Source organism: Dermacentor silvarum, chromosome 1 (genome assembly GCF_013339745.2).
Source record: "Dermacentor silvarum isolate Dsil-2018 chromosome 1, BIME_Dsil_1.4, whole genome shotgun sequence".
Classification (NCBI taxonomy): Eukaryota; Metazoa; Arthropoda; class Arachnida; order Ixodida; family Ixodidae; genus Dermacentor; species Dermacentor silvarum.
The window spans coordinates 124,416,288-124,431,315 of record NC_051154.1 but is presented as its reverse complement, the minus strand read 5'-3'; the positions used below and the strand labels follow the sequence as shown (position 1 = coordinate 124,431,315).

Here is a 15,028-nt window from a genome sequence, read left to right as displayed (position 1 = left end):
AATTTATATCTTACATTCTTGTTATTTTTGCTCGTTGCCACGTGAAAGCGAGTGCCCATCACCACTGCATGGTGTTTCAATCCCCTTCACTTACAGTCATTTTGATAGATAACTGTTATTTTTTATAGTTTTTTTCTTCCTTTCCTTTTTTTCTTTTCTTTTTTTTTATTGAATACTTGTTCTTGTCTTCTCTTCCTCCCATCTCTATAGCTCTGCGTGTGAAAGAGGCAGAGAATCTTGCTGAATCGACATTGCGTGCGCCGGCAACCTTGACTCTTTCTCGTTTTTTGTCAGCGAACAACCTATTTATTTTTATTTAATACTACTCCTGCTAACTAATTTTTAGTACTGCTGCTACTATTACTATATCACTATAACGTGCATCTACTTCCTACTCTGTGGTTAGCTGTATCACCTTCATTTTCCTCTTCCTCCATCTGGTGAGCTTCATCGTGTGGGGTGGGCAATCCTGGTCCATGGCGGTAATTGGCAAAGGAGCTTTTTCAAAAGCGGAGCTGTTTAAGGTCGAGGTTGATCCCTACGGAGCGATGGTGTTCGCAGTTTCGAGCGAAGTGGAGAGAGTGTGAAATGAGGTGGGGCAGAGAGAGAAAGAAAGAGAGACAGACAGAGAGCGAGAGAAATAAAGAAATAAATATACAAAATAAACATGCAACCCGCTAAAACATTCACCCGTTGTGCATAGTCATAGAATGGCGGACACAATGACATTCACACACAGAAGACGCAGCGTTCAAACTTTAGGCGGAAAAGTTTGAACTCCGATTTGGAAGGGTGGTAAGGATAGGCACCTCACCAAAATGGGGTACCAGTTCGGTTGAATGTCAAGTCCATCATAAACATGTTTTGGGTGCACAGTCATCTGGGTGAAATGCACCCTTGTTGATACAACTGGTTCGGCGTTTCGGTCCATCATTCGCGTGTTGCACAAACTGTGCATTGCCATGAGAAAAAACAAGTCAAAAGGGGCATTATCAGCAGAGGCTATACACCCATGCTTGCAGCTCATGCATTTACGGGAACCATATGATTGCGTTGTACCGACGATTGTAACACGACTTGCTATGGGCGAGAGAAAGAGAAAATGAGAGAGAGAGAAAAAAAGAACGAAAGAGAAAAGGAGAGAAACACAGATACCGAGAGAGAGAGAAAGAGGCGGCATTTGAACCCCGGTACTCACGGTCCGAAGGCGAGCGTCATACCCACTACGCTATACACCCACGCTTGCGGAGCTCCGCTGTTTCATCAGATTTCACAAGCGTGGAACTGGCTTAAATTTTTGACATCAACTTTTATCGTTCTTTACATTTCATTTTTACGGGAAGCAGGGTTAGCAGTCCAAAACAAAACTTCGATGAAACCTCCTCAGTGTATTGGCTCACAAATTGCAAATATTTGCGAATACCGTACGCGCCTGAAAACACGCCGTATACTCTACTTCCAAGATTCCTAATTAATTTTTCTGCAATCTCTCACGCTAGTATATAGCTTGGCCGGTAACTATTCTCGCCGACTTAATGAGCTTTCTTCCAGTGGACTGTGTATATAGCGCTACACCACTCTGCATGGTGCACGTTGGTGAACGCCATTTTCAGGTTATGTCGCGAAAAAAGCGTTACCCGTATCTGCTATTGAAACCCAGTAACTCATAGAAGCGGCGACCTCACAGTATGGCAGTACAGCCCAAGGTATAAAGCCCTCAACACGCTACAGACTTCCATGCTCGTCAGATGCTCGAATAATGTTCTGCAGGCCCAAGGATGCGAGCTGCTGCTCACATCCTTGGGCCTGCAGGTCACACGTACTTTCGTACCATTCTAGTCTCTGATCAAAGTGTTTACATACGAAATCATTTAGACAACTCGAAATTAAATTTCGAGTTGGAGCCGGCCGTTTTTATAGCATGCAGCACCGCCCACCCCTTTATACCGGTGCTAGTGCCCGACATCTGTTTTTAAGAGGCAACTTTAGCTTTATCTCGGGGCCAACTGCGACTTTGTGCGTTCAGATACATCTGAAACGCACAAATGCTTTCATTGGACAAATTTTGTACTTATTTGAGTGAAATTCAAGCCATTATAATGACAGAAAGCTAAATTTTACACACTATTGAAAGCAATATGTTGATTTGAGGCCGCCAAAATAATAGAACAAACTGCCGAAAATCAAACAAAAAGAAAAATTGAAGCACGTCGTTTAAAAATTTGTAACTCTGCACCATAAAAATGAAACATGTCACAATTACTCAAACTGTACCTGCTAGATTATCTTAAGTGGGCAAATACGAAAGTATGATTTTGCTGTTTAAGTGAAATATTACGTTGTTTGCGCGCGTTCTACAGAAGTCCTACCAATAAATTTGTAGCATACTTCAGAGCGGTGCATACTATTTTCAGTCTTGCCCGTCGTAGATGTCCCATTAAATGCAGTTTGCAAGATTGTGATGACATTTCTTGTCGTTGAGATACAAAGCTGTAAACATAATGGTTTTTAAAGTTTTTTATGATTTTTGGCCATGTTTGTAAACAACTGGACGGCTTAAATCAAAAAGCTGTTTCAACAGACGGATTTTAAGTGCAACAAACCACATCAAAAGGTGTTCGGTGAATGCCGAACAAAATTATTTCTTTGTGCTTCGTTCCCGACGTAAACCGACCACTTAAAGCTATCTTTTCTGTCGACTGACGGAATGGATATTTTATCACTTTCGTAAGGTGGCTGGAGTCTCCGCCAGAGACGCATGCTTGCACTAAGGACAGGTATTCGAGGCCAGACGCGGCGAAGTAGAAATATTTTGCTCCGATTTCGAGAGTGTGCATGTGTGTGCGCGCGCGCGCGCGTGTGTGTGTGTGTGTGGGGGGGGGGGGGGGGGGGTAATAAACAATGCGCAATTCAGTTATAACTTAAAGGCTAATGATAGTTGACAAGCGAAAAAAGAACTTGCTATGGAAGCGTCGGATACTAATTAGAAAGCGCATGCGTATAATATGACGAGAGGAGAATAGAGTTGCGATTGTCCCATGCCAACTCACAGGCACGACGCTGGCATTGACCGCTTTCTTCTCGCAGCATTGCGATGCTGTTACGATAAACGTCGAAAGCTTCGCGAGAATCAAATGGCAGTTGATCAAATGGCAACACAGGCGCATCTCTCAAACGCCAACAGTGGACTTTGGCAGTGCACTGCTCCCCGGGCGTAAATATGCCTAATTCAACACCGGCTGCCTTCGCCATGCTGCTTCTTTGCAACCAATCAGAGGGGACGTGACCCTTCTTGGCGCCTACCAGAGGCACCACACGACTTCGCGCGCACACCCGTTCGCATGAGCGCCGCATCTGGAACGACGCTCGGCGTCGCGGCGGAGCGAGTCTGCGCCATCCATCACCGCTTGCGTGCCAGGGACGCGCAATGTGTCGCCGCCCGGAATTCTCAACTCGGCACTGCAGCGAATGCCCCTGCGTGTGGCGCATGCGTACCCGCACCTCCATTGTTCGGCGTCCGTCTGGGCGGCCCGCACAGCTGCGCAGCTGCATTCCCATGGCGGGGGGGCAAGGCTGTCGCTGCAGCTGGGCTTCGCTGTTGCCGCCGCACAGTTTCCAGGCAGCCGCCATATGTGTGGACGCGTGCCCGCAGCCATTTGCCGACGGAGCGAGCGGGCCATGAATGGAGACAAGCCGCCGCCGCAGACGGGCATGACCGAGGCGCGCCGCGCCATTTTTGCAGGCTGATGTCGCGCGGCCAGGGCCCTCTACTGACGGTAGTATCGAGATAAATGAGCTGCAAGAGTGACTTCATCGAGGAGCAAGCAAGCAAGCAAGCACCAAGTGTATAGAGTTGTTGTTGATTCAAACGTTTATTAAGCAAAAACGAAACCGGATGCATCTTGCCAATGCATCAAGTGTATAGCGTGCCGCGCATGTCGATCCCGACGCTCACGAGTGATCGCGAAGTCAGCCGCATAGCAGAAGTGAGCGACCCTCAAAGTGCTCAGACTGTACCTCGCCGTTGGTGCAACAAATATAAGGACGACGTGTTTATAAATTGATGGATAAGGAGATATCCAAGGCACCACGAAAGGAATGCCAGGATAGAATATTCACTGTCTAAAAAGGATAGTTTTCAATCAATCAATCAATCAATCATGTTTATTAATCCGTACCATACAAATTCATTGTACAAATGAAGTTTGCAATCGGAGGTCCAAAAATAAAAACTGTCAGGGGTACCTCCTAACGAAACGCAGTTTGGGGATAAGTGTAGCAGTCAGCATGATTGCGGAATAATAGACAGTTTTAGTTTAACGTTAGCGTAATAGCGGGGTTAAGGGAAATAGCGTTGCCGTTCCACAAACGAACTCTGCAGAAAGAGAGTTTTAGTATAGCGTGATAGCGTAGTTTACGTGCGGGACGCTATTCCATTACGCTTTGAATTTCGCATACATAGGGCACCTAAGTCTATGTGTGTGCGCGTCCGGAAAGTGCGAGAGGCAGCACAATGGAAGCCAGGAGCGCGTTGTATTTTTACTTCCCATGTCCGCCGACCTGCAGCGAAACAGACAAGCAGTACAAGCCGTCTACCATAGCCTCCGAAATGTTCCCATATCAGAGGCCATATGCCGTTGTCGTGCCTATCTCCCGACTTTACCGACAGGTGACGCTCGCATCTCGGAGAAAATTTATCTCGTTAGGCTTAGGCGCGTGCGAAACGAGAAGCGAGCTCGAAAATTCCTCAAGATTAGCCATAACACTCTCTCGTAGAAGCGGCATGAGACTAAGGAAAAGCCGTTTTCGCAGGCATTTACTACGAACAAAGTGAATTCTACGAAAACAACGCCAAATTCAGTTCGAAGCGGGCGTCCGGGACCGCCGCCATGTTTTACGTAAACTACGTAAACCACGCTAACACGGTAACGTTAACTCTGAGAAATAGCGTGCGCACGGTAAACGGTATGAGTCGGTTAGCGTTCTGCGCATGCGCATTTCGATCCCGCTATTCCGGTAAGCCCGCTATTCCGGTAACAACGCTAAACTAAAACTGTCTAATAAATGCACAGCAATATACAATATCTACACAAATATTACAGCAACACATAACAATGAATGCAGGTTGTTTAAACAAAGGACTGAGCATAACAGAAATATATTGATATATATCAAACGGCGGACAAATAATATAATAAGTAAGCTTTAAGACGACGACGGAAAGAATGCGATGTGCACGATTCTAAATGAAATGTTATAACATGTTCCAAAGCAATATGCGTTAAAATCTTGCTGTGGCGTCTGCCGCAATTAGTGCGTACTTTTGGTAAGAGCAGACTATGGTTTGTGATGAACACAGGGTTGTTAGTATTCACAAGACTAATATCGGTGAAGCTGGGAATAGGCATGATGATTAGCAATTTATGCTATTTGCTCTAGGTTTGCTCATATCAGGGGAAGTTTCTCACTCCGTGCACAGCTGCAGTGTGTATACACAAAACACTAATCGCTGACAACGTCGGACTTGTACAGTCGCTGACCTCCTCTTCACTCGTCGTAGATACTGCCGGCCGAAAGATTGTCGGAAATTCTGGTTGCTGTCGATGAAGGGTGACATCAAGTGTCTATAGGGCTAAAATATTAATAGCAACCCCGCCGCATGAAACTTCACGTCACGAGTCGGCGATTGGAACTCATCTGCGACGTTCCCGCTTGAAATGTGCCGATGTACGTAGAAGTAGCACGCGACGAGGAAATGTGGCTGACCTCTGCGAAGCTATAGAGAACAGGTCCCGTATTCCCAAAACTTCTCTTGCGTCCCCTCGTTGGCCGGCGTTGAGGCGCCCGTCACTCATATAGCGGCGGGTGTGTTAATAACGATGGCCAGGTGCATAAAGCACTTACGTAAGAAACTTTTCTTGAATGCCAGCCCAGATCTTGATGATGACTCCAGACTGACCCTACCATCTCTTCTCTTGTACGATTTTCAAAACAGGTGTGTATGGATCCTGAAGAAACGTCTGGTGCTTGGTACGTCGAATAGCTGGCGTATCGTTCAACTGAGCCCATATCGGCATCAAGCACCTCAAATAGCACTGTAATTAAACGGTTGTAAACGACGTAAAATGTGCGCTTAAGTATTCTCCGACGTAGGATTTTTTTCCATGGCAGAAACTGAGCATTGATGAAACTAAGGGCGTTAATAAATTGACTGCGGCAAAGTAATAAGAGCGCGCGTATATGTATACTGTTGCTCACAGATGTTTTAGGAGCACGCATATGTAGCAGCTGCACTCCGCAAGTCCAGCAGAGATATGCAGAGAACACTACTCGATTCATGAGTTGCTTCCTTAAGCTACGAGGAAATACAGTTTTCTCACGGATTGCTTGCGGCAAAAATTCGAAATAGTTGCACGACATTTTTATGTGAATGGGTGAACCTGGCAGTTCAGATGTCGGAAGACAGCCTTCGCCATCTATTAAGGAATACCTTAAAGAAAGAGCGCGTTTCGGACCTCCGCGGAGTTCCACGTTATGGTAGACAAAAAAGAAAAAAAAAGAAAAAAAAAGAAAGTTGAGATATTGTACAGGGAACCCAAACGCTGGTACGCTGTCCTCGGAGTGGGAAACCATAGATCGATGCGACCCTATAAAGCACGCGGCCCTAAGGAAGGCTACTTCGGCGAGAGCCATCCGCTTTATCCCTCGCTGTCATGTCTGCGGAAGTTATCGGGTCTAGGTCGGCTACACTTCCCTTTTCGGTTTAGGTCAAGAGCGAGCGCTCCACCGGGGCAGCGCTGTTTGGGTTCCGCAAGCAGGCGTGGCCTGGCTGTCTTTGGGTATCCGCGGTCAGAGGAAACAAGACCGCCGTATGAAGAATGGCTAGGAGGCTCCCTGGGATGTCATAGCAAGCGAGGTTCAGAATACATGTGCGCATGATAGGGTAAAATGTTAACTAAATAAATCAGTCTAATCAATAAAGGATGAGACACGATTGCTGGGAAGAAATTCTAATACTTATCAATGTACGTAGGCACGTTGAACAACCATTGTATTTTTTTTTCTTCTTTTTGAACATGTACTGATGTGATATTATCTATGGTGATTATTCGGTTACTTGCGCCTGAAAAAGGTTTCTATATTTACGAAAATCACTCAAGTCATCTTAGTTGTTGACATCTGACACTTTCACGCACAGTGTCTTATCATCAATAATGACGTGTGGCCTAGAAGTGAGCTTATACGCCATCGCTCTCGCTGAATATCAGCTACCACACGCCAGGGCAAAGCGGCGCTTGCTTTTACGAAGCAGTGAATAAGCTAGAAAGGTTTGTACATGTATAGGCACCGGCCAAACGTGATAGCGAGAATAATAATTATTAGAGAAGGCCGTCGGCCACTGAGACGCAGTTCGTATATGAACGAACAGCTCGCGAATTAGGCCTTTGACCTTGCACAAATGTGAGCAGATGAAGGGCAACCTTCTCTGTCTTTTAGCCAAGAGGCGCACAATGAAGTCAGCAGAGAGAATGGTTCCCTTTAGCTTGATGTCAGCGTTGTCACTGTGGCTCACATGAGAGCAGAGCGCACACTCTTATTTAAGAGCACGAAGGATCGTGCCGCGTTTTCTGTCGTTATTCGCTTATAACGTGCGAACCGTGTGACAGCCGCAGGCTTCACAGTGCATCGTCGGCTCATAAGAGCACTGACACGACATTTGTTCTTCGCGCAGGTGGTTTGTATACGCGGAATCCTCCGAATTCCTCCTTACTGCGTTTCGGAAATCTTAATCTATTGTCAGGGTTACTTAGTCGCGAATAACCAACGTTGAAAGCCGAGATTCAGAGGGAACATCCCATGAAGGCCGTTTCGTCGCAAATGGTGTATACCACGATGTCCGCGCGCATGTGACTACTGCGAACAGTTTATTCTTCTGCGTGAAGCTTGCGAAGGCAAGAAAAGCAGCTGCAATCGATCCGGCAGTGAATAACGTACGTCTTCTTGTGTAGTGTCTGCTTTTCTATTCCCGTTTTCAACATTGGAACATGTTGAACTCTAGCCAAATGTCCTATGATTTCTTCTTTTTAAAATTTTTTTCCCGTCGCATTTTGGTCGCATAATGGTCTCGGACTCGCTATTCAGCGAGCTTGAATGGCATGCATTGTATTGAAGTTTTTTTTTTCTTTCTTTTTTTCCCCCTCATAGCGACATTGCTTGAAAGCTAACACATGGGCATCGTTTTTGAAACCGCGTTGTATAATCGGTGGCGCTTTTCTTTTTTTCTTTTTTTTTTTTTGTTTCAGAACGCTAGAAATCAACTGGCTGTCCGAACGGTAAAAATTCTGGAAATATGTGGATGAGTTTTGTTTTCGCCGCGGCAGCATAAATACAACGCTTACCAAAATGCGTGGCACCGCCTCGGGACGGTTCTCCCGTATACTCGCAATTCGCTCATAGCGTAAGATCGGCACAATATATGTTGAATTTCTTGTCGCAGAGCAGTGGCTGCCATGTGCAACATGTCACATCTATGATATAATTTTACGTATGCAGCTACTAGAAGAATCCAGTTGCTTATGATGGTGCACAGATCTGATTATTTCATCAGATGTATATATATATATATATATATATATATATATATATATATATATTCATGACCACAAAACGCCAACAGACAATGATGCCAAGGAAAGGAAATATTTAAGAAAAGGGAAATGAAAGTGGACGAAAAGATGACTTGTCACCGGCAGGAGCCGAACCGGCAACCTCCGCATTACGCGTGCGTTGCACTACCAATTGTGCTACGGTGACGGCCATCAACTCGTCCGCCAACTTGGGTATTGATGTTTACTAATATAGCCCTAGGAGCGTTAGCTAGCGTCACTCAGAACCATGGTGGGCGGATGTGGAACATCCTTTTTAGCCGCGTAATGCATGCGTAATGCGGAGGTTGCGGGTTCGGCTCCCGCCGGCGACAAGTTACGTTTTCGTCCACTTTCATTTGCCTTTTCTTCATTATTGCCTACAATCCAATTTCAACCACACTTAATTTCCCCGGTGCTTTCGTTGGCATCATTGTCTGTTGGCTTTATGTGATCATGATTAACCAAGTCGAGCCCCTTGGTTCCCGCTTCTTCTCTCGTTTCTCGTTTATATATATATATATATATATATATATATATATATATATATATATATATATATATATATATATATAGGAAAATCAGAAGCACAACTTCGCGGTTATCTTAGGTTTATTATTTTCCCAACAGTTTCGGTCGGTGGACCGACCTTTTTCAAGGGTCGGTCCGACCCTTGAAAAAATCCTCCGGTCCGACCTTTTCAAGGGTCGGACCGACCCTTTTTCAAGGGTCGGTCCGACCCTTGAAAAAGGTCGGTCCACCGACCGAAACTGTTGGGAAAATAATAAACCTAAGATAACCGCGAAGTTGTGCTTCTGATTTTCCTAAATACGCTTGGCCCATTGAAAAATCCAGTTACTACTATATATATATATATACACCTTCGAGCTTATATATCGCTTAGATATATAAACGCTTGGAGCAAGTGAGACTATTTTTCGTCTAACATCTACGATACAATATGCGTGCGTGCGCTCAACCCTCAACAGGGGAGGGAGGGGCAAACGCTCCCTCTCTCCCTTCCGTCGGGGCGCCACTGCCTGGATGTTAGTTTTACATCTACCTTGCCATAACAATATCCGCACCATCTGTGGGACAGCACGAAGAAAGGGCGGGTTACTTTAAGCGCACATTAAAAGATGCAAGTTGCATGCAAATTGGCTACGTATAACATCCATACTCGCTCTAAATACTCTGTGGTGCGGTCTTCGCACCAGGAGTGGGATAACAGCTATTCCCGTCACTCCTCACCCTTGTCGTTCAACGCTTTTCACTGGAATCGTTGAAACACGGGCGGTACACGCGCGAGTGCATTATCGTGCTACCTGCACGTACCTCATTAATCAATAAGTCTGCCAGACAAACTCGACGCTTCTTGTCTACGGTTTTTAGCCATGGGACCTCCTACTGTATATGCAAACTTTGTACACAACTTTATTGTGTCGCGTGTGGTTGGGCGTCGAATTTACAAATGCCTATTCATCCCTAATAGAAATAGCCAACAGTGCGGCGTGCAATTTGTGCGGGTTCGATGATAGTCTAGAGCACCTTCTGTGCCACTGCCCATGCTCTGACGCTCAACGACGTGCTGTACAAGCTAGACTCAGCCTGTTAGATAATAGAGCGCTCTCGATGGAAAAGATCCTGGGACCATGGATTATGCATTCTTGCATGCAAAAGGCCACAAAAGCCCTTCTGCACTTCTTGAAGGCTACTGGATTGTACGAACGCTTGTGACAGCGGACATTCTTCTGCAACTGTACTTACTCTTTACTATTTTTCTTATCTTTCCTTTTTATCTATAATTCCCCCTTTCCCCTTCCCCAAGTGTAGGGTAGCCAACCGAGCACGTCCTTGGTTAACCTCCCTACATTTGCCTCTTCGTTTCTCTCCGTCTCTCTCTGTTGTAATATTTCATGCAATCTTCTGGAACAAATCTTAAAATCGAACCTCGCAAGAAGCACGAACTCTTTAAAGATTGTGCTGTTTACACGGCGGCTGGGCTCTTTCAGATATGCTTTTTCCCTGAAGCCATGGAATTGTGAAACAGCCTCGGCGGTGTATTGCGCTGCTTGCGACATGGAAACTTTGCATTCTTGTTATTCAGCCATGTGCTTGATTTCACATTTTAAACCTACTCTTGCAATCTCCTGTGAAAGACAATCTCCTGTGAGAGGTAATATTTTTTTAATGTACAGCATGCTTAGTTGTCACTGCGCTAAGCGTTACCCTTATCGATATTTCCTGTGGATGACTGGGACCTTTGCCACCATACATACTGATCTGAATGCTGCAAACATTGCGCAAACCTGCGAAGTTAAAAAAAATCTTTTCCACGCTATTTTTGCAGGCGTTGCGTGCTCCGCAACAGAGCACAAAAAGAGAACAAGCTCCATTTGCGCGAGTGTGTTTGTATTTGATTGGCTGATACGTTGTCTTCTGAGACGTGCTTGCCGCAAGCCTCCATACGGGTGGTGCGTGAGAGTTGCGTTTGAGGCAGTCAACCTGACGGACACTTTGTCAACCAGAAGCCACCTGCCGTTCATTTCCAACGACTGAGAGACTCCTCTTATGTTCGCAGATCTGGCCGCAACCACCACGCCATCTCTGGGCAGTGGCGGTTCATCGTCGCAGCATCAGGGCTGCAAAATGCCGGACTCACCTCAGGACATCAAACCTTTGAGCCCGACGCAGCTGCCCAAGGTCTCCTCTATGCAAGGTGGGCGTTTGATTTTCACACGCGTTTAATAAAACCTCAAAGTAGCAGGAGGCGTAGCCCACTTCGCGAGATGCCACGGGAGCTAACTTTCGGTACTTTGGAGTCACTGATCCGAACGGTGAGCGCCAGTGTCGTTTCAATCAATAAACTTCCATTTACGCGTAGTTTCCGAACATACTCTGCGCACTTGTATGCGCTGGTAAGCATCGTACTACTAATTTATCATCTAAAAACAAAAAAAAAAATTGATAGAAATGTTAAGGTAAGAGTCATCAGTCATACTGCACTGCCAAAAAAGAAAATATTAGTACACCCTTATAAGATATTATCTGTGCAAATATTCATTTCGTATAAATATACGAAATGTCATAGTTGCGCCCTAAGACATTAAATAAAACGTACCGCAGAAATTTTTTTTTTTTTGGGGGGGGGGGGGGTGTCAGTGGCATTTTGTATGTCACTATGCCTCAGAAGCATAAAATTTTTAACAAGGGTGTTAAATGTATTTACGTTTTATTGTAGGTAGGTCGTCACTACTTGGTAGGGCTCCTCAGCATGAACTTACTGTAATGGTTGGTACTTATTGCGTTGTCATATATGTTATCACAACAGCGCCGATAAAGTTGCGCCAATATTTGTGTGCAGTAATATTCAACTACAAAAAAAAAAAAAAACTCATGAATCATGACATGCTGAGCTGAATAGGTACTACAAGAAAAGCGGGTCAACTGCTAAGTTGATAGCCTCCAAAAAACAGCGGTTATTCTTCACGTGGACAACGTAATGAAATGATCACTTTTTTTAAAAAAGACATTGCCCCTTCGGATAGAAATATCGTAGAATATAATATTTCTATAAATATACCCCGAGCTCTCAAACAATTAAATAACATGGAAGGCGTGGAATCTTTTTATGCTGTATATATTTGTTATACACACTAGGTAGATGTAATAATTTTGGATTTGACACATTTGTATGTGAAATGGACGGAAGATAATGCGCGGATTAAACAAAACTAAGCTATACTCTATCGGCTTCAGTGTATGGCAGATCCTCGCCGTGTCAGTTGAGTTGTCAATTTTCGCTGATCACCTTCACTTGAACCAACCAAAGCAACTGGACTCTTTGGTAGGCTTTGGGTGACTACATGACCACTGGTTAGCTGTCGTTTAGGGCATTAAAGAAAGAAGAAGAAAAAAAAGTCGGGAAGGAAATCGACGGTGCTGTACAAGTCACTCGAGCACAGCTGTTCCTCGAAACCTATTGTGCTGTTGCTCAGAAGCGTGAGCGAACCTCTCTTCAGAGCTATCGTAGATAAGGGCAAACGAAGTCAATATTCTTTATTTTCGTCTTCAAGCTACAGCTGTTCCTTGCAGTATAAGCTGGCACCTTAGAAAGTGACATTTTATTTTTATTTTTATAATTGCACAGGCGCGACAGAAAGAGCCAGCTGCGCTCATTTCACGATCTTCGTTTGAGCAGGTGCCGCTCGCGAGCCGCAGAATATTCTGACTGCATGCGTAAACTCGCATCTGTAGTTTCACGGCAACAGCATTTGCAACTTCCGCGACCATGTCTTGGTGTGAAACGAAGTAGTCGTGTTATCAGCTACCCAAATAATTTTACGCACTGAAGCTTACTTTCTCCAATATGTTCTTAGATTGCAGTGTACTGATAGGAATGACATGACCAACACCGACAGCGCACTGGATGCTCGGCACATTGTTGTCGTGAACTGTTATACCAGGCGTTTTTTTTTTTCGTTTTTTTTTTTTAGCTGCAGAAAAGTTTTTTTTAAATTGCCCGTGGGCCGACAGCACAATCTAACCCTTGAACTAAATTACTCGATGATGTGGCCACTACTTCTACGAGAAATCAAAATGCTTAATTTAATAATTAATTACACTAACTATTTTTAATTTCTTACTTTGCGGTACATATTCCAATTTACGAATGGTAGCCGGTGAGTTCGCAAGGTGTATCCACTTGGAACAATTCTCAGTTCTGCGCCAACTTTGAAATTATAATTTTCAAAGTGTCTGACGAAATGCATTCGTGTTCCAGTTAATTTCGCACTTCAATGCATAAAACAGCGTTTTCTTTTTTAAAAAAGTAAGCGGAACAACAGCGCTTTTTTACTGCAAGTTTGACGGCGCACATATCTCGAAACCGGCGCCATCCTCAGAATTCGTGCCAAGCCGCTATGTCTTGCAAACTCACTATATAGCTGCAATTCGTAGATTGAAATGTGTGCCGTAAAGTAATTAATTAGAAAGCTAATCAGCGCAATTATGTTAACTATTCAATTGAGCGTTTTGATTTGTCGCAGAAGTAACGGCCGCCTCAGTGGGTCATTTAGATCAAGAGTTAGAATTGTGCTGTCTGCCACAGGCAATCTTGTTTTTTTAAATTTGGTGCCGCTAGAAATAAAAGAACACCCTGTATATGGTTTTAAGCATTTATGGCGTGAGAGTATATTCAAATGCGTGCTTAGTTTCGTTTCTCTTTTTCTAACTTCTTTTTTTTTTTTTTTGCACCGTGCAATTTACATTAGAGGCATTCCTCTACGTTGAGGAGGAGTTTGAAAACAGGGCTTATCACCTTCTTGCAGTGTGTGAATGTGGGAAGGGCTAATGCTATAATACAGATGAAATAGCTATAACGGATATCGGAGAAAAACTAGAGAGGGGGCTGGGATGGCGTCTCCTGCGTGTGATTGCACATGTGCGTGCTTTAAATGGCATACCACAATCGCTTTTTTTGTTTTTTGCTTTTTTAGTCTTACCAGCTTCGTTTTGTGAACAAAGCAAGCGCAAGTCCAAGCTATCATTGTGCGCACTCGGGCTTTTGTTCTTAGCAGAGTCGTGCAGGTGGATGCCTCAAAACCAAAAGCATTCTAGCAACCACAAAGGACGGAACTCTTTTTTTAGCTAGTTCAGTGACCTCGTCCACTATGTATCCTGCGTATGTGTTCAAGGTGTCAGCCTCTCCGCATCACGCCTCAAATTATAGGGTTTTACGTGCCAAAACCACGATCTGATTATGAGGCACGCCGTAGTGGGGGACTCCGGAAATTTGGACCACCTGGGGTTCTTTAACGTGCACCTAAATCTAAGTACACGGGTGTTTCGCATTTCGCCCCCATCGAAATGCGGCCGCCGTGGCCGGGATTCGATCCCGCGACCTCGTGCTCAGCAGCCCAACACCATAGCCACTGAGCAACCACGGCGGGTGCATCACGCCTCATAGTAAGTGAACGAGGTAACCTTCATAGTAAGGGGTAGACGGCAACCGCCTCATCGTAAGTTGAAAGACGGTAGCCTTTAAGGAAATCAACGGCGCAAAACGCACGCGTACAAAATGCAATACAAATTTGCTCTAAGATAACAGGCGCCGATATAACCTCCAATATGGCAGTGAAAGTAAATGAAGTCTTTCTGTGAATATAGTTATTTGTTCTACGCCTTTCGCTACAGTTTTACAGGTAAACATTCTGGTGAGTCTAGAGATGCTCACTATCGTTCACTAGCTCACACGTAACTGTGTCCGTCAGAGTGCGAAACAAAGCCGTACCTCTCCAAATACTGGATGGCACCTATGTCGGGGAGAGTTAGTTTACTCTTCCTAGTCATCGTCCACGATAGTTAGTGAAGAACGAACGTAA

General features: G+C 44.7%; 1 protein-coding gene across 7 annotated transcripts in view; it reads left to right on the top strand.

Annotated features, from left to right (window-relative positions):
- Positions 1-15,028, top strand: part of LOC119435993 (protein CBFA2T3) — a 122,107-nt gene that overhangs the window by 87,227 nt on the left and 19,852 nt on the right. For all 7 annotated transcript variants that reach the window (XM_049673133.1, XM_049673137.1, XM_049673127.1 and 4 more), the window contains exon 2: positions 11,227-11,364. In XM_049673133.1, coding sequence (XP_049529090.1) covers positions 11,227-11,364 — 138 coding nt within the window. The remainder of the gene's footprint in view (positions 1-11,226; positions 11,365-15,028) is intronic.